Here is a 20888-nt window from a genome sequence, read left to right on the forward strand (position 1 = left end):
AGATATCTTAACAGATTCTTGGCACCAATCTAATGTGTGTGGTGAGGTTCAACCATATGTTGACTTAATGTGTTGACTGCAAAACATATGTTAGGACAGGAGTTCACTAAGAACATTAATGCTCTGACGAGTTGCCGATACTCAGTGGCATTTCGTAAAACAGGACCAGCAGCACTACCGCTTAACTTCTTGAAGTCAAGCTCCATCGGGGTAGTAATAGGCTTGCAGTCCACCATACCGAATCTTTCCAATATCTTCACCACATATTTTCCTTGAGATAGGAAAATTTCCCCTGGCTTCTGCCACACTTCAAGTTCAAGGAAATAGTGCATTAGTCCTAGGTCCTTCATTTCAAATTCAGAAGCCAACTCCCTCTTACATTTGTGAATGAGAGGGTTTGCACCAAGGTTGCACGAAACGGGGAAACAGTACGAGTTTCCGAAACAGGCACGGGTACGAAACGTGACCCCCCCAAATTTTGGAAACGGGGAAACAAGAATATATATCTATATCTATATATATATATATATATATATATATATATATATATATATATATTAGGACATTTAAGAAATATGTGCAATCATAAAGCATATATGATACATTCTAATTTATTACATTATGATAAAATTGTCAATTGTCAATCCATAAACTATAAGTCTTTAAATTTACATCACATTTACTCATGAATGATCACATAATGAAAATAGAAATATCCAAAATCAGCTATGAGAAATTTCTAATTTCTTGTCTCGTGCTTGATTGGGAGTCTCTTCCTACATAGTCAAACGATCTTAGTGCTATTGATTGAATACAAGTTTCATACCCTAGTACCCTACATGCTCTTGATTATTGGGAGTCTCCCCTGCATAGAGGGCGTGGTTCTCTTGATTAAATACAATTTCCATACCCTAGTACATGATAAAATCCAATGGAAACATTGCAATCCCCCCAATCCTGAATTCTTGAAAAACAGATAAGTCTGTTGGATTTTGAGTGAGATCTAAAATTCTACTTTCTCCATATGAAATCCAATGAAGGCAAAACCACTCTCAAACATCCTGAGTCATTTCATGGTAATGTTAAAAATTTAAGTAAAATGATGAAAATGAAAAAAAATGAGAATATCACTTTTACTTTAAGAATTTAACATTACCATGAACTGCATATGCCTCAAACTTCCTGATGAACTGCATATCAACACTAGGGCAAAAGTTCACTTTTATAACTTTAGACAGGGATATAGAAGCAACTAGAAGGCATTAGAAAAACCTAATTAAAAATTAGAAGACAAATTAATCAAAACAAATTTAAAAATTAGTCAAGTTGCATGTGGAAATGGCGTCGTACGGCCCAGAAACGCGTTTCCCGCCGTACTGGCCACGTTTCCACCTCGAGAAACGTGCCAGTATGACCTTAAATGCGTTTCTGGGCCATACCGTATGCGTTATCGTGTTTCGTTTCCATTTCCGTACGGAAACTCCTCCCCTGCCAGCGTTTCCTGCAACTTAGGTTTGCACCTCTTAGAAAGAGGTCATCCACATACAGCACCAGTGTGAGAGGTTTGTCATCTTCAACCTTAAAGTAAAGGTTGGGATCGGCTTCACTCCTAGTGAATCCCAGCTTCATCAAGTAACTATCGATCCTATCATACCATGCTCGGGGTGCTTGCTTCAGCCCATAGAGAGCCTTCTTCAACCTGCATGCATGAGATTTTCGATCATATATCTCAAATCCTTCGGGTTGCTTCACGTAGACCTCTTCTTTGATCGAACCATGCAAGAACGCTGTCTTGACATCCATCTGATGTAGATTCCATCCTTGTGAAGCCGCAAGGGCTATGATCGAGCGGATGGTGGTATATCTGACAATAGGTGCAAATATCTCGACATAGTCTATACCTTCCTTTTGGGAGAAGCCACAAGCGACAAAACGAGCTTTATACTTTTTCGTACTTCCATCTGCTGCATGCTTTATCTTGTAAAGCGATTTGGAAGTGAGAACTGTCTTGTCCTGGGGTCTAGGAACTACTTCCCAGACATCATTCTTCATAATAGACTCATATTCTTCGGTCATAGCATCCTTCCATACTTGATGCTTGACGACATCTGAGAATGATGAAGGCTCATTTTGTATGATCGTGCTCATGATGGTCAGATATCCCTGATACCTGTTAGATTTCTTACTTTCACGGAAGGTTCCTCGGGGTGTAGTGTGTCCATTAGCATCATCGAGTAGCCCCCTAAGCGAAGAGGGCCTCTTCCTAGAAGAGGAAGGCTCAAGTGGATCAATAGGATCCATGGGTTCATTGGGCATTGTTACATCATCTTTTTCTTTCGGTTCCCTGGTGTCAGCTTCTTGAGAGCTCCTTAAAGTAGGAAGATTGTTCACCTTGCTGAGAGCCATATCTTCGTCAAACGTAACATCATGAATAATCACAACTTCCCTTTGACCGGCTACATAGATTCTATAGCCCTTAGTATTTTCACCATAGCCCACGAAGATTTCTTTCTTTCCAGGTGCACCCAATTTAGTCCTTTTCTCTTTTGGCACATGAAAATATATAGGGCTTCCAAAAATTCTAAAATGAGATACGTCAGATTTCTTACTGGTGAACATTTCTTCAGGACTCTTGGAACCCAATGCTTGATGAGGGCATCGATTTTGTACATATATGACAGTGCTTGTAGCTTCGACCCATAGAAACTTTGGAAGTTTTTGATCATGGAGCATGGCACGGACGGCTTCCACAATCGTATGGTTCTTCCTTTCCGCCACACCATTCTGTTCAGGAGTATATGGTGTAGTAGTCTCCCTCTTAATACCAGCCTCTTTACAGAAGTCATGAAACTCGTTAGATTCATATTCAGTCCCATTATCAGTCCTTAAGATCTTGATCTTCTTTTCTGATTTCACGATCAAGGCTTGAGATGTGTCACAAGACATGACACCTAGTGGACTTCCTCCGACCTGATATAATGAATCAACTCGAAACCCAAGAGTGAAGGCATCTTTAACATTGTTTTTCCATACACGTACCTTGCCATCGCTGAAGGTCACCTTGTAGCCTTTATCTTCCATTGCCGAGATGGACACTAAGTTCTTTTTGAGGTCAGGTACATATAATACATCTTGTAAGTGGATCGTATTACCTTGATTCAATTTAAGAGAGACATTGCCTTCACCTTTCACGGGATATTTCATATTATCTCCAAGGACAATTTCCAAGTTAGTTTCTTTCTCTATCAGATTATGAAGAGCCTCTTTGTAACCAGTGAAGTGCCTTGAGGCACCACTATCAATAAGCCAAATTCCCAGCGAGTCCGAGGGAGCAGAGGTAGATAGAACAGTTGGTAGATAATATTTATCCTTCTTATTGTCAACAGTGTTAGATTCATACCTGGAATTTCTAGCCTTCTTGAATGATTGTTCTCTTCGTTGATTTCCAACACTCCTTTTACCTCTGCTATTAAATTTGCCATTCCTTTGATTGCCATGAGAGGGATTTTGATCATCGTCCCGGTGTGAGTCCCTTCTATCAGGGCACTCCCTTACATAGTGACCTGCTTTATCGCAAATTTAACATCGTCCTTTTCCTCCACCCTTAGGTCCAACGTTTGATTTAGCCTCGGAATTATTTCTTTTCTTAGCATGAGAAGAAAAGGCAGCAGGAGGACCTTTAGGCATGGGCATTTCTTGCTCTTCTATCCTTGTCTCTTCTTGAATGCGTCTTGCCATTAATTCCTCGAAACCAGGAATTACATTATTGTTGAAACGAGTAGTCTTGAACTCGTACCATTTGGATGGTAATCCTCTAAGAGTCGTGAGTGCCATTTCCCTAACAGTAATGATTTCCCCAATAGATAGGAGATCGTTCTTGATCTCGGTGATTCTTAAGAAGTATGCTTGCATGCTCTCATCTTTGCCCTTCTTAATTTCCTTCAGCTTATTTCTAAGAAACAAGACTTGATTTGCATCATTAACTTTAAATAAACTCACCAGTCTATCATGGATTTCCTTGGAGGTGTTCAGGTCGGAGATGTAGGCCACCAAGCGCTTGTCGATAAAGTCCCGAATGATCTTCTTTGTTTTGACTTCGCTGGTTTTCCATTTGTTCCTAGCAGTAGTGGGTGCATTTGATGGAGGCTCAATAATATTGCCTCTCACATGGTCCAACACTCCTTGATCTTCTAAGGTTAGATCGAGAGACATCTTCCATCCATGATAGTCAGCGTTCTCACGGAGCTTGTCTTCGGCAGGGAAGAGTGTTGAGGACCCCATAGTTCTTTTAGGATAGCCTTGCCAATCTTCTCTTCGGTGATTGCTCTTGCTCTTGCTCGGGCTTTGTCTTCACCTCAGCTTTGATACCATGTTAAGTTATGGTATGTTCTATGCTTAGAGCAGTTTACTTCTTTTTATTATTATTATCCAAGATTAGGAATCACAGGTACATTGAGTAAAGTGCAGATAGAACATTAAACGATCGATAGAAAACAAGCCAAGAAAGGAGACACAAGATGTGGTGGCTAGCCAGGGACAAACCCTAATATGGGGAAACCCTTTGATCAAATCTTCCTTTATCTTCAATAATTCAGCAGAGAGAAATAGTACATAAATCAGATTTACATCAGCAGCAGCAAACCCTAGATCAACCCTAAACTAGGGCAGACAATATCTCGCAAACCGACCGTCGGATTGGCTTGATTCCTTCACCAAAAAATGCGGCCTTCCACAGAGATTCAGATTCTTCTACATCGCAGTTCTGATAGGGAGAATGATGGTCAATGCTGATCAAACTTTGGATTTGAAGTTGCAGAACTAAATCTGCGTCTTCCTTCCACACGTGTGAGAGAAGAGTCTCTTTCGGCGCAGTAGGAGAAGAGCCGCTTTTCTGCACAGGAGAGAGAAAGAGATGTGATGAGATGAGTGAGTCCAAATGAGGAAAAGACCTCCTGTATGTATACACAACTGTTGATGATTGAATAGATGCGACTGTTGGGCTTTTGGGCCTACATGAGTTGCTAGTCGGCTTGATAATTATTCCATAATCAAAATAAATTCATATCTCCATAAATACTTGTCGGAATTGGATGATCTTTAGATCAATCCTACACCTCTCGACGAGAGGAATCTAATAAAAATATTATCAGCCATGAATAAGATGACCTAGATGGAGTTTGGCCCTAGTTGCCAATTTTAAAAAAACCATTGCTCGAAGGTTGTGGATGATAGACCTCTCATATCGGCACCTTCTAAGGACAACCTATTTCTGACAGGTGCAGACCCTCTCATTTGTAGAAGTAAGAGGGAGTTGGATTTCGGATGTGGAACGATAAACTGTAAGCCCGGGACTACCTCGAGGATCTTAACTTTCAGAAGTTATATGGTAGTGATGCTAGACCAGATTTGGGAAATGCCTCTGAGTTTCATAAACTCATTCGCGTTGATGTTCTTGGTGAACTTCCGTCTGGACATATGTTTTGTAGTTAGCATGATGAGCTCATATATGGTTGAGTGTCACTGGATTGGTGGCAAGAATCTTCTGAGATATCTTGGGGGCACATTCTCTCGTGAATTGAGATACACTGTTGGAAATGTGAAGCTGCATGATTATTCGAATGTTGACTAGGCAGGTAGTGTGGAGGATCACAAGAGCACTTTTAAGTGTTGGTTCTCTTTGGATTCTGCTTCGATATCATGGATGAGACTGAATACATAGGTACGAGTATGATCTCGTATGAAGCTGCCTGGTTGTGGAAGCTCTTCAGTGCGCTGTTTGTACACATGATGGATACCACCGTGATCTTTTGTGTTAACCAGGGGGGATTCGATTATTGAGGAAACCTGTATTCTATGATTGCTCCAGGAGATAGACATCAGATACTACCTTATCAGGGATATGGTACGTCTGTTATAGCTCTGATACCACTTGTTATAGATCTGATCCAAAAATATAAGATAATGCAAATATACCCAGAAACAATAAGAGAGAAATAGATAGAAATGATTCTTTATTGATATCAAACCCTTAAGGTAGGGCAACACCATACATTCACTCCTTAAGGAAGGAGAACACTCCACAAGCCATATGCTTGTTCATACAATAATCCTTCACTCATTTCCTTGACATGGAGTCTTTAGCCTCTATATATGTCTCATACATACAATACCATGGGTCATTACCATGGTTCCCTCATACCATCAACTAATACCATGGGCCCATTACATTATTATTAACTACTTGTGGTTCCTTACATGATATGGGTTAACTACCTTATTTATTACTATGGCCCATCCTATTATTACATTATTACCTTGGGTACCTCCCTTGGTACCCCATATTATCCCCCCTAGGTATATAACATTCCACCCCCTAAGCATGTTTCATCCCCGAAACTTGGGAAGAACACAAATAATAAGATATACTCAAAAGAGTAGTCCATTGGTACCATGAACGTGCATCTAGCTATCCAAGAGAAAGGTGAACCCTCGATCTCGCTAGTGCCTCGCTCGCTTGATATGGAAGTTGACCGTGGCAGCTCTTCTGTGTGTAGTAGGTGGATCGTCGCTCCTCGCTATCCGTCATACGAGGGTTGTTGTCCTTGTGGCTAATTGGTTGCCATCTTGTTGGTTGTTGTCTTGCGGGGTGATGTGGGTGATGATATGTTGAAGTTTTAACCCACGGTGTCTTTTTCTTTAATTCACCCTGCTGTGGTGCCCGTTGTGGTGTCTTCTTTTCCAATATGACTTCAACCACTGAACCCTCATCAAATGTGTCAGCACCTGTTACCTTTTCGGCTTCAGCCTCTGTTTGTGTTTGATTGTCGACCATCAGTTGCTCATCATCTGATATGTCAGTCCCTGGAACATCTTCTGCGTCAACCTCTGTGGACTCTACCTGTTTATTGATGGAAATATCCTGTAATGTAATTTTCTTCTTTTTATACCAGAGCTTCATGAATTTCTTCTGGACATTAATATTGATAGTACCCACAGATTCCATCCAAGGATATCCCAAAACAACATCCATATTATCTGTCTCTGAAGCATAAAAATCACCATGCAACACATACTTATCCATAGAAATCTTCAAATCCTTATACACTTGAACATCCTCATTATCAATCTGTGCAGTTTCAATGTGTTTTGCTGGAACTTGCAATCTTTTTGCCAAATTAATACTTATAAGATTTTGCTTGCAACTAGGATTTATAGACACAACGATTTTCTCTTTCTGAATCAATCCATGAACCTGCAGTAAGGAGACACCCATAGCAATTAACCTCTTATGTGTCTCATTCTCCTTTTTTCTAGCCCGAGACCATTTGTCCAAAAAGACTTTTTCAAATTCTGCATCTGAAAGTTTGAGCAACTGCTTTAAGTCAAGTGATAAATTCCACTTTCGAGCCTCATCTCTCATATTAAGCATCATTGGAATCTTCCAATATGTCCCATGTGTGGACTTGTATCTTTGTATGAATTCTACAATAGTAGGACCATCATCTTTGCCTGTAAAATATAGAACCTTGCTAGAAGCCATGAAAAGAGTTTTGAAAAAATTCACTTACTTGGCGAAAATTTGAAATTGTCATAGTTTAGTCAATATTGCTCAGAATCCCTATTATGACATATTTTTGGAAATGGAACAACCATTTTGCATCTGCCCATGTGATAGAAATTTTGATATCGGCTATTTTTCACAAAGAATACAGATCTACAATTAGATTTTGCAGATCTTGCACCAAAACATACATATCTGATCTGCAAACTCGCCGCTCCCGAAATCCTGCAAAAAATTAAAAAAAATTTCTCCCCTTGTGCCCAAGAAAGTGCTCTGATACCACTTGTTATAGCTCTGATCCCAAAATATAAGATAATGCAAATATACCCAGAAACAATAAGAGAGAAATAGATAGAAATGATTCTTTATTGATATCAAACCCTTAAGGTAGGGCAACACCATACGTTCACTCCTTAAGGAAGGAGAACACTCCACAAGCCATATGCTTGTTCATACAATAATCCTTCACTCATTTCCTTGACATGGAGTCTCTAGCCTCTATATATGCCTCATTCATACAATACCATGGGTCATTACCATGGTTCCCTCATACCATCAACTAATACCATGGGCCCATTACATTATTATTAACTACTTGTGGTCCCTTACATGATATGGGTTAACTACCTTATTTATTACTATGGCCTATCCCATTATTACATTATTACCTTGGGTACCTCCCTTGGTACCCCATATTATCCCCCCTAGGTATATAACAACGTCGATGAGCGAGGAGTCTCCATTGCATTGAGACTAATGTACAGGTCACAGACATTTTTTCAAAGCCCCGGGGAAAGGTCAAATTTGTGACTTTCCCGAACGACTTGGAGTCGTTGAGAGACCCTCTTATGAGGGTCCTGCATGTTGCATGCACTGAGCTCTGGGAGCTCCGGGGGGCTTGGGGTACTTACTGAAGCAACATGCGACCATAGGACGACTGACCCTCCCCTAATGGTGCGCTGTGTACAACGTGAATGGCTCAGTCTTCCCTTGTGATACCCCGAGGCAACTTAGGGACAGGATGAATTGTTCTTCTATCGAGGCATCCTACCCATGCAGTCTGGGATTCATGGGAAGTACCTTTCATCTGGCCAATGAACAGGGAAATGGGGTTAGGACCATAGTAGTACTATCGATGGACGCATTGTTGTATCTACCATACTCCCTATGCTAGGATGACCTCCATTGATGTAACTGATATGGGATTAGTGTGAGTGGTTTGAGACACTCTCTTGTGATATTATTCTGGGATCAATAAAACTTATTTCAGGTCAATAGAGAATGCTATGAGACATTCTCGATCAATTCTTCTTCTTCATGGTTCAGCAGAATAGAGTAGAGCAGTGCAGGGCACTAATGCTAGAGATAGTACAGGCAGACTTATGGATCAACGGATGGAGTTCTCCCTAGTTGAGAGGGAGTGTTAAAATTGGCAACTAGGGCCAAACTCCATGTGGGTCATCTTATTTATGGCAGCGGATATTTTTCTTGGATCCCTCTCATCGAGAAGTGTAGGATTGATCTAAAGATCATCCTATTCCGATAAGTATTCATGGAGCTATGAATTTATTTGTGTTATAAGACAATTTGTCAAAGTTGGCCAACAACCAAATAAACCCCACATGTGCTCAACGTTTTAGTATAAAAGGAGATGACTTGAGAGTCATTTCACACACACACTTCTATCTTGATTTCACTCCACTTGTCTTGGGTTTTAGTGGAAGAGAAATCTAGGAGTAGAAGCTCTAGACGTTGGAGGAAAGAAGACTAAGCGAACTGCCCTAGAGGAGATGTCGTAGCCCTAGACGCTGTCATAGAAGAAGTCAAAAACGTTGTCTAGGAAGCATGCCCTAGCTGCAATCTTGGAGGAATCTTTTCACCTCAAAGAGAGGCCCTAACACTGTCCAAAAGGCAACCCTAAATGCAGTCTAAGAGCAGCCCTAAACACTGTCAAAATGCAGCCCTAGACGCAATCTAAGAGAGGCCCTAAACGTTGTCAAGAGGCAGCCCTAAACGCAGTCTAAAGGGCAGCCCTAAATGCTATCTAAAGGCAGCCCTAATACTAAGCTATGGTGCCCTAGATGCAGGCCTTATACGGCTGAAAAGGTGGGCTGTAGGTGACCCTCAAAACAGGGATAGCATGAGAGTTTGAGTACTCAAACGTGCCAAGGACAGTAATGCTAATAAATGGGACCACTGGGCTACATGGTGCTGCTAAGACACATGGGACAGCAACATGTATTGAAAAGCTAAGGGGACAACATCAAGGGGAGAACAGCTACACCTATATATCTAGGCAACAATCACTGTTAGGGACATTAACTACACGTATAGATCTAGGCAGCAATGGCATGGGACCACTGTATAGTAAATGGGACATCAAAGGAATGCTAAGGCAAGCAAGCTACATAGTGCTGCAAAGTCACATAGGTCAGCAACAAGGTATAGCAACTGTGTTGGGGCAACCCTATGACAAGGACAACATACATTGTGCAACAGCAGCAAAGTGGGACAACAGCTATGACATGACAACAACAAGCATGGACAACAGCCAGCATGGTGCAGCATGGCAAGTGTGGACAACATGGATAGCAGTGGTAAGCATGGTGCTACAAGCACATGAGACATGCAGTATGACAACATGATTCAACCATACACAGGGGACCACAGTACATCAATAGGTGCAACAGTCATGAGGTCCAACATTGCAGCACGATGAAGAGATGCAGCACGATGATGGGTGAAGGAGTCACCTCGGAGAATCAGTTGAAGCAACATGTCTTCAACTGATCTCATCTTCTTAGAGATGATCTATGTTCTTATCTAGATAAGTCAAAGTGTTGACTTCTGTTGTAAATGTACTATCTCTCTCTCTCTTTGCTGAACTATTGAAGAACATATAAGAAGAATTCATCAAGGGTTTCCCCACATTGAAGTTTATCCCTGGTTAGCGCCACATCTTGTGTCCTCTTGTTTTCTGCGATTTATGTTTATGTTCTATCTGTAGTTTACTTTAATGCTGATGTGATTGCTACTCTGGAAAAGATATTGAGCTAACTATGAAAATTTAAATAAATTGCTCTAAGCATAGAACATACCTAAAATTAACGCCATCCAACCGATCCTAATCTCTCAACCCACTGCATGCCACTTCTGCCACTCGAAAAAGTCAAATGACCTCCTCTCTCCTGCTGCTGCTCAACAAATGAGAATTCAAATTCCTTGGCTAGGAATTCTCTAAGGAAGAAATTCCTTCATGTGTCTCTTCTTTCTTGTGATGTCTTTCTGCCTAAGAATTCCCTACAGAAAACTGCGTCACACTGGGAACCCCTCTTCGCTAAAGCTTTTGCTGCGCTGCTCCGTTTGTGGCTGAAATATCTCAATCTGGAAATCCTACCTCTTTGTCGACATACTTAGAGAGAGATTTACCACGAAAATCTTGCTCTCCTGGCTTGAATTGCGCAGTCCCTCTTGGGATTTGGTTTGCTGCCTATGCAACACTTAGACTTCCCTTCGTCCTTCAACACTGGGTTCTTTCGACACTGCTCTCTTGTTTCCCCTGCAACTCTGATACCATGTGAAAATTCCTAGACTGGAATCCCTAATGCAATAAATTGATGTTACTTCTCCTACTTGTTTATCCATTCAAGTTATTTACGATGTTCTACAGTAAATATCGAAGTAAATACACTGCAACCTTCACTCTTTAATTATTATATGCGAAAACAAGAAACTGAACAATAAAGAAATACACAACGCATCTACACAGTTATTTTTGGACAAATGTCTCCGGAAAAACCCAATGTGGGAAAATTGGTGCAACAACTGAGGGTTTTATTATAATCCAGTAGTAATTTTTGAATACAAGCTTTGGATGCCTTTCTGGTTATCCAATACAAAGAATATCATTGATAGAGAGATGTGTAAGATTACCTCATACTATCACTGGAGATTTCACTGATCCAACCACTGAATGGCTAGCCCTTGGCTGCCTCTCCGCAGTCTCTACACACTCACTGCGTTGGCCCTGTGTCACAGCTAATGGGGCCTGCGTCACTCCTCCCAGCTGATTGATTTGCCTCTGAGATTCTGACTTCTGCTCTCTTGGTCTCACACCTCTGCTTCTAGCTACAGAAATCGATCCCTCCAGCAAATTTCAGATGTCCTCAAGGCTCTGCGCTGTCTATGCGTGGCCCTGTGTCAGCCTCTTCTGGCTCTGCATTGCCTCTCCTGGATCTCTCTTTGCCTCCTTTGCTGAGTATTCCGGGATCAGGAGAAATGTCCAACCAGAACTATCCCTGCCCCTCATTGTAAAAGATCACTTTGAAATTCTTTCCATCAGCTGCTCTGTGTCAAAAAACCGCTTCTTATCTTCACTCAATGTGTCCTCCAATTGCCCATCGATGTCCTTCTTATAATCCTCCAGTAGAGAACCAACGACCCAGATTAGATTCTAATCAATGGCTCAAATCATTTGGACTTAATCTCCATCTTCTTCTAGAAGTTTCACCCACAATTTAGATTAATACCCATTAATTATTTTAATTTCCTAAGTTTAGACTTAGGGACCGATTAAAAACAATTAATTATTTTAATAAAACTCTCTGGGTGGAATTTCTCAAAACGATTTTTGGGTATTGGAGAATGCATGTTTTTAAGTCTCTTTGCAAATTTTAAGACTTAGAGCATGTTGACCACTACCGGTCAACTACCCATAGCAGTACCCCCCCTTTTTCTTTGCAAAAAGGGTAGCGCTTGATCGACATGTCTGTGCCATTCTACAGTCATCGACAGCTTGATCAATTTATGTTGTGAACCCAGTCTGCATGTATAAATTGTAAATAATCTTAGCAGATATGAGTCATGTCTGTAAGTTGCCTAGGTGGACCTAATTTTCTAAGTGATAATCTACGTCCCGGAAGGTTTTTCGTCTCACCGATCTATGATCGACAGAGTTTTCCTTCAGCCTAACCCCAAAGCCGGGATGGATTTTGTCATTAGAATTTTAGGAGAATCCTCGTGTGTTAATCTGCTAGATTATAGTTGTGTCACAGAACTGGGTGGTTTATGAGGGTCTATGTCAAAAGGGGTTTTCCCTCTTAAGATGTAAAGTTGTAAAAGTCTTGATGTAAAGTGTCTTGAGGGTTAGAAAATGTTTTAATCCCCTCATAAGTCCTACGTCCTAGGTCCTAGGTGTTTTTTCCAAAAGCTAAATTCAAGGATCCATTTAAAAATAAATTAAAAATTAAAAAAAAAAAAAAAAAAAAAAAAAAAAAAATAATAAAAAGCAAAAACCCTAAAAATAATAAAATAATAATATTTTTGAGTAAATAAATGCAAATTTTCATTTTTTTGAATTAACTAATTCGACGGATGAGATTAAGAGATATCTTGATTCTCATCGACGGTCGAGATCATTTCAACATGGATCACTCGAACTAGCCGTTGGGTTTTTTTTTTTTTTTCCTTTAAATATGGTCCTAGGGGGTCATTTGAGAAGATAAGATCTGTGAGTCTTGTGCTGAAGAAGCTCTCTTGTAGTTCATTTTTTTTGTGCAATAAAGAAGACTTTGGGGTTAAAAATCTTGCTGGTGTTACTCTTCTGAAAATGCTGTAAGATTGTTCTATTTTTCTGCATAATTTTATTTTCAGCCATTAATGATAGCTTAATGAAGATTGATCTAGGCACAGGTATCTTGTCTGATCTTTGGGGTTTGAATGATAGTTTAGATTCTGAAATATATTGGCAGGTATCTCCATTTGATCAGGTTTTCACTATAGTTTTCTCCTTCTATGTTGATGGTTGAGTTTAAGCTGTGTAGGAAATCCTTTTTTTCAGATTACCGGGCGTTAGGGGAAGTTCTCCGCTGAACCAGCCAACTCCCGGGTTGTGTTTTCTGAAAGAGCCCAGCCAGTTCTTGATCCCGGGCCTATCATTCGAAATATTTTTTTTATAAATGCATGCAGGGTTTTCTGTTATTGCTAAGTCTGGCTGTTCAAGAGTCAAAAGCTGTAAACTACTTAATTGATCTAGGGTTTCATTTTTGTTTTATGCATATATTAGGTTTTTTTTCTTTTTTCTTGCAGGTTACAGGTGCATTTTGTTTGAGAAATATTTCAGGGTTTCTTCAGCAGTTGATTCAAAATCTTAAAATTTCTGGCTGCCAAAACCGCTGATCTCTTCCTTCCTCTCTAAAACGCATTTTTGTTGGTCTTTGCTGCCGTCAAGCATTGTGGGTAACAATTTCAAGTTCTGAGCATTGGTTAAAAAAATTTTAGACCCACGCTGCTGCACTGTAGCCACCATCAGGCTGCTGAAGAACTCCATGTATCTGCAAGCCTGGCCCGAAAGGAGATATCAAAGAAGTTTTTTCACACACCACAGCGCAGTCACATTCTTTTTTTGTTTTCTCCTACCGCCGTCAGGCTAACAAGCATAAAAAAAGAGAGCAGTAAATCGCAGGCGTGGGTGATTTGGCCTCCTCCGCCTGCAACTCTTCAGCAATCCAAGCGGTCAAGGGTGCCACGAGCCTGCTGTGTGAGGGTCCTCGTGACTGTGCGTGCGGGTTTCAGGTGGCTTTCTCCCACGCTGTTGGCATTGAAAACACCTGCAAATCGATTTATCTTGACGGGCCAGTCATATCCCACCCCAAAACGTTGCATAGCTGCCTGTATACCTGTTTTCGCTGCCGTCAAAGCCTGCTGCGACCATCCGTGGATTCCTCTGCCCATCAATCACGCCACATCTGCGTACAAACAAGGGTGAATGCTGTAGAATGAAACATTAAACGCAGCTGCTACTCATCGCTTTGAAGCTGCGCAGAAATCCGCTGTCACCTGTAACGCATTGCAGGAAATCGTGTTTTGTTTTTATGAGCCAGGTAAATTACGGGTCAGGTAAGTGGGTCTTGTTTCACTTTGATTTTTTTTTTTTTTTAATTTTTTTATTTATTTAGATTATAGTATATGGTATGCGTGAGTTGATTTTCTTTTAGTTTGTTTTGTTTAGGTTTTATATAAAAAGAAAAAATTTTAAATCGATTTCCATTCTTTTTTAATTTGTTTTGTTTAGGTTTTATATAAAAAGAAAAATTTTAAATCGATTTCCATTCTTTTTTTTAGTTTAGATTTGGTATAGTGTTTAGATTATTTAAATGTTCTTTTAAATAAAAAATATATTAAAAAAGAAAGGGGTATCATTTTTATTTTCAATAGATTTCTTTTTAGGTTTAGATTTAGTTTAAGTTCTTAGCTTTATTTTTATATTTTTTAATTCTGAATCTTTAAAAAATATCAAAATCGACTTTCGTTTTAAATTAGATTTTAATTAGATGGTAAGTGTTTTTGGTTTCATTTTAAATTTAATTTTTTTTTTTTTAAAGGGAGAAACAGAAACTTTAAAATTAAAAAAAAAAAAAAAAATCATAAAAATAAAAAAATCATAAAATATATATATATATATATATATATATATATATATATATATAAAGACATAAATTTTTTTTTTTTTTTTTTTTTTATTACATTTTAGATTTAATTTTATTTTAGGATTAGATAGGATTTTATTTTTAGGTTTTAAGTTTTAAGTTTTAAAAAATCAAATAAAAAATTATAAAAATTATAAAAAAAAAGGATTTTCTTTTAAGGTATAGATTTGGATTTAAGCTTTAAATTTTTGCCATAATTCGAAAAGCATAAAAAGGCATTTTTTGAATTTTTTTTGTCAGTTTTAGTCTCAGCTCGTCGCATTTTATTTTTCCTGCTGAGATTCAAATTTATTGATGTGGAATAAATGTTCATCATTTTAGACAAATCTGCACCTGAATGATCATCTTAAAGATTAGCTGCATATGATATCTGGTTAATGATTCTTGCATGGTTGTTTAAAGCATTTGATCTTTTTTTCGAAATTTTTAATAGCTGGATATCGTTATTGAGATTTGAATATTACAAGAATTGTGTGGTTTTAACAGATATCTTACGCCGTTCTAGTCGTTTGATGATAAATGATTGCTGTTCATGGTTTGTATTTCTATATCATCTAGCAAGTAATCGTATAAACATAAATCTTATAAGGCACTGGTCCGCTAAATTAATAAAATCATTTTAGTGCTTCGTGTCTCCCAAAACCAACTGATCAACAGTTGGTCTCCTTCACCTCATAGGGTCTACCCCCCTTAGCCGCGGGAGACAGGCTTAAACGGAGAGATCGGGGATCAGAGTGACAGCCCCCGGTCTGAGCGTTGTCGTGTCAATCTGCGCGACAACAGAGCACATCTGATGTTACCAAAAATCAACACTAACATGGTATCAGAGTTGGTTCAACCTTGACACTCTCACGAGAGGGGCTGAGATCATGCAATTTCAGCCATGACAATCTTTTGTACATAGATTCGTTTAATAAAGTGTTTGATCTATTGTTTGTATGAATATTTGATATGTGTGTGGATTGTGGATAGTTGCATGTAAAGGAGAATTGCGAAGATCCAGTGTTGCTGATGTTGTGTGAAGTTCCATTGTGGGAAAATCTTTGTAAAAGAAGAAGAGATCTGCTTGAGAAGAAGTTGGATCAACATAGATTTGGTTTGATCTAGTGTGTATCTACAATTGAGAGCAATGTCTACATGTTTTATATGGTGGTTCTCGAGATTATCAGATGGTTCAAGATGTACAATTGTGGCATGCAGGTGTTGGCATTTCTCATTCTAGATCTAAACTAATAAAATATTGTGGTATTGTTTATCCAAAGATCGAGATCCAAATGCTGCAGATCTGATGGCAAATACCAATATGCAAAGTTATTATTATATTTGATTGGATCTACACAGATTGATAAAGAGCAGTCATTGATTTTGTCTGCATACATTTTGGTGGTTGATGTTTGTGTTTTTATTGGTTATAAAAAGGGTTGGTTGTTCTTAAACTGGAAGCCCCGGTGTCTGAAACAAGGTTACTTGAGAGCGAGAGCGACATTTTCAGAAGCTCCTGGTTCGGGAGCGAATTTCTATATATATATATATATATATATTGATGCATATATGTCAACAAAAGCATGTAGAATGATGAATTAGATATAAAAAACATAAACGCATAGATTGAACCATATACCATCAATCATCTAGAAGTTATAATCTTCATCAACCACGTCCACAAGTTAGTAACATACAACATATTGAGTCTCATGATTCATCAATCTTAAAGTTTCAAGTCTTCAAACTTCAATATATAACATTCATCATCATTGATCACCAAAGTCGTACTTGTAAGCTAAGTGTAATAATTACAACAAATAATATCTAACATGAAATGAAATGTTATCTAGCATGTCAAGTCAAGAATTTGTTTGAGTGATGGGAACATTTTTAGTAGGGTCATGATAGAGGAGTTCGACAACAAATGTTAGTAACATCAAGGTACATAAAGGGATTGGTGCTCTTGATTAAATACGAGTTCCATACCCTAATACATGACAAAATCCAATGGAAACATTGCAATTCCCCCAATCGTGAAAAATTGACAAGTCTGCTGGATTTTGAATGAGATCTAAAATTCTACTTTCTCCATATGAAATCCAATGAGGTCGGAATTACTCTCAAACATCTTGAGTCATTTCATGGTAATGTTAAAAATTTAAGTAAAATGATGAAAATGAAGATTAAGGATAATATAACATTACCATGAATCACATATCAATACTAGGGCCATATTCTTGATCATTAGACTGCCCCACTCAACAATTATTTGTTTATTTGAAAAAAAATTGCATTTGGAATGTTACTGCAAAATTTTTTTACAAAAAAGGCTAGGGAGCGAAAATTCTGCTCCCGAGGTGACTCTTGAAGGGAGCGTGCTCCGGGAGCGGGTTCGAGGGGTTGGGGGGAGCCACTCCCCCGCAACCCTGGTCCGAAACATCAATTATTGTGTGTTTTTATTGGTTATAAAAGGGTTGGTGGTTCTTATGGCTGCAGATTTGATGGCAAATACGAATATGCAAAGTTATTATTATTATATTTGATCTGATCTGCACAGATCAATAAAGAGCAGTAATTGATTTTGTCTTTGTATGTTTTGGTGGTTGATTTTTGTGTGTTTATTGGTTATAAAAAGGGTTGGTGGTTCTTAAACTGGAAGCCCCAGTGTTCGAAACATCAATTCTTGTGTGTTTTTATTGGTTATAAAAAGGGTTGGTGGTTCTTAAACTGGAAGCCTTGTTGTCTGAAACATCAATTCTTGTGGTCAAGTTGTTTGATCAACTTTTGAACACATCCAGTATCTAGACCTCCATCCTAGCAACTGACGGATAGCCGAAAGCGAAATATTTGACAAATGGTGGTTGGTCCATAGGATGGTTCATTACTTGACGACTCTTATCATGGAAGCCCCAATGAGCTGAGGTGTCAATATTGTTGATCTTGCAAAGTTCATCAACGATGGTTAGAGGCAGTTACATTTTAAATTGAGGTCAAGTGAAAGCTCGAAGGTGGTGGTGAAAGAGCGGTGTTTGAGAGATTCTAGAGTGGATGTGAGTGCCGATGAAGACCAGTCAGACATAAATTATCCTTGTTGTTGTAATATGTGTTTTCAATGCTTTTCATGTAAGCATTTAGGGGGGGGGTGTTGGAAGTAATGCTTCCATGTGTTGTTAGGAGTTATCATTGTGAGTTCCCAAGTGTCAATTTATAAGTTGTTGTTTCCTATGTATGAGTTGTAGTCGTGATCTAAATGTGTCGAAGTCAATGTTTTATGTCCTATATGTGTGTAACTGTTGTGATCAATAAAGATATAACAGCGTGTTTGGTGTTGTGTGTAATCACTCTCTAATCTCTCTATTTTCTAACATCTGGTGGTTGCAAGGGGCTGCTTGCTGCCGGTTGAAGACAAATCTATGAGAAAATTTCTCCTATAGGTGTCACCCAAGGGTGGTGGGTAACAAGTACCATTCCACATTACACGATCTATCCTTATGGCATCAAACCCTCGAGCTCATCAATATTCTTGAAAACAAGAGCATGCCCCAACTGTCCAAAACTAAAAAATACAAGGGCTAGTGAAGATATTCACTAGGGTTACCCTTTGCCAAAATCAGGGGTTGCAAGGTCCAATAAGAAAGAAATGCATCTAGTGTTGAAAAATAAAGTTCAATTTCCTTGCAAATGCTAAGGGAGATAAAACAATTTTAAGTGGCTATTACAAAAAAAATGTAAATCTGTAGGTGTCAAGGATGAAGAAGCTTGTAGCAATAAATTGAAAATAGCTCTAAAAATCTTCCAGAGGTGTGGAAGTTTTACAATGGAGACGAAAACTACAAAGCAATTTTAAGTGGATATTACAACAAAAATCTAAACCTGTACTTTTCAAGGATGAAGAAGCTAATTGCAATAAATTGGAAATAGCTCTACAAAAACTTGAGGAAGTGTGGAAGTTTTACGATGGAGATGGCAGCCACATATATGAAGATCCTTTTACTTGTGCAAGTGATAAAAAGAGTGGAATAATCGAATCTTTTGGGTCATTTTCCATTTTTAAAGGGGGAATCATGAAAACTGCAACTTCTTCAATCAGTGAGAAGCTGCATGGAAACAAATATAGATCTCTTGGATTTTTTGAAAAGTCAGGATCTGGATATGGGGGAATGACATATGCAAGAAAAACTATAAAATATATATAAAAGACCATGAACCACAAACAGAAAATTCAGACCCCTAATTATATTCACTCCAAATTGCTCTAAAAAAATAAGAGATGCAGATTGCTACAAGAAACATAGATTTGTGTGTTCAAGGATGGGTGAGGGGCTATTTTCTAGGCAAAAGTTATGATTTTAGTGCCCTGCATTTTGATTAATTTTTTTGTTCTATGTTTTCTAATGTTTTTTTAACAAAATGTTTTTTGTTGGAAGATCTGCTAGCTTGATGTTTCTGGTAATGCCAAAAACAGATGTTGAGCAGATCTTTCAGCACTTCCAAATTGGAAACACATCCTAAGCTGATCCGGATCTGTGAAAGTGCAGATCCTAGGTCCTCCCTGGGTGGATCCAGTTAGATAGGTGAGCAGGAACGTTCTTTATATTAGTGAAATAAGAAGTTAGAATCCATGTATCATTGGTCCCATGTGCACATACTGTGTAATGAGACTGATATGTGACATATATATGATGATATCACTTACTAATTTCTTACATATCTCAGCACCTTCCTTTACTGAGAATATTATGAAGGCTGCAACTTACTGAAGTTCTTTTGGTCAGGTTGCTGGTTGTTATTTCCAAGATTGGATGTTTCAGGACTCAAAATCAGGGACTATCTTGGTATGTTAGCAATGCATAGCTATTCAACTGAATATGTCATGTTATGTCTTGTATTTACCTCTGTCATATGTTTTTTCTTGATTAAGCATGCTAATGATTTTGTTATTGATCCATGATTGCTTATAGCACTTGGAACAATATTTTCATCCACTGATACAGTTTGTACATTACAGGTTAGCAAAAAGTATCTTGTGTGTTAACTTCATTTGTTCTGTTCTGCTTTTGTAATATTAACTGGAAGAACACATTTATCAGTACTTTCATTCGATCTAAAAAATCCCTTTGAGAAATGTCCATCTTGATGTTTTTTTTCTTTTCCATACAGGTTTTGCATCAGGATGAAACTCCCTTACTTTACAGTTTGGTCTTTGGAGAGGGAGTTGTGAACGATGCAACATCTGTAGTGCTTTTCAGAGCTGTCCAGAAGTTCGATTTTTCAAGACTTGATGGCGTGACAGTGATATACATAATAGCTGATTTTCTATACCTTTTTTTCACAAGTACAGTACTTGGAGTTGCGGTACATCTGATCTCTTATAGAATCTTTTACTTGAATTAGAGCCAGAGAAATATCTTACTTTTCTTAGGTTCTCTTATTCAATATCTCTGTGTACATATCTTCAGCTTTATTGTGTCTATCTGGTTAATAAATATGGAGGGCTGTTTATATCATGTCTGATACTGATTGTTTTTAGAGATGTGGTATAATGTTTGGTTTGTTAGATAATGGACATAAAAAATAACAGAAAATTGCAGATAAATGTGAGAGAGAACCGAACGGAAATCATTAACTTCATCTTAAAAAGTATAATAAGTGGGAATACATGATAATAGTGATATCACTAATTTTATTGCAGATATCTCTTATGCAAAATTTTTATTTGTATTAGAGACACAAATATCTGTTGAAATTTGGTACCTTGGAAAGTGTGCGAGCCCACTTTAAAGTAAGGCCTGGCATTTGTAATATCCCATTTGGATATTTTCATGAAATACTTGGAAATAATCTTAAGAAAATTA

General features: G+C 38.4%; 1 protein-coding gene across 1 annotated transcript in view; it reads left to right on the forward strand.

Moving 5' to 3' along the window:
- LOC149240215 (sodium/hydrogen exchanger 4-like) overlaps positions 1-20888 on the forward strand; it is a 369919-nt gene that overhangs the window by 146875 nt on the left and 202156 nt on the right. The window contains exons 5-7 of the mRNA XM_089373646.1: positions 19809-19868; positions 19995-20041; positions 20194-20388. Of these exons, the coding sequence (XP_089229772.1) occupies positions 19809-19868; positions 19995-20041; positions 20194-20388 (302 nt within the window). The remainder of the gene's footprint in view (positions 1-19808; positions 19869-19994; positions 20042-20193; positions 20389-20888) is intronic.

This window comes from Pinus tabuliformis, chromosome 8 (assembly GCF_031772625.1).
Source record: "Pinus tabuliformis cultivar Carrire ecotype Pingquan chromosome 8, CPIR1, whole genome shotgun sequence".
Classification (NCBI taxonomy): Eukaryota; Viridiplantae; Streptophyta; class Pinopsida; order Pinales; family Pinaceae; genus Pinus; species Pinus tabuliformis.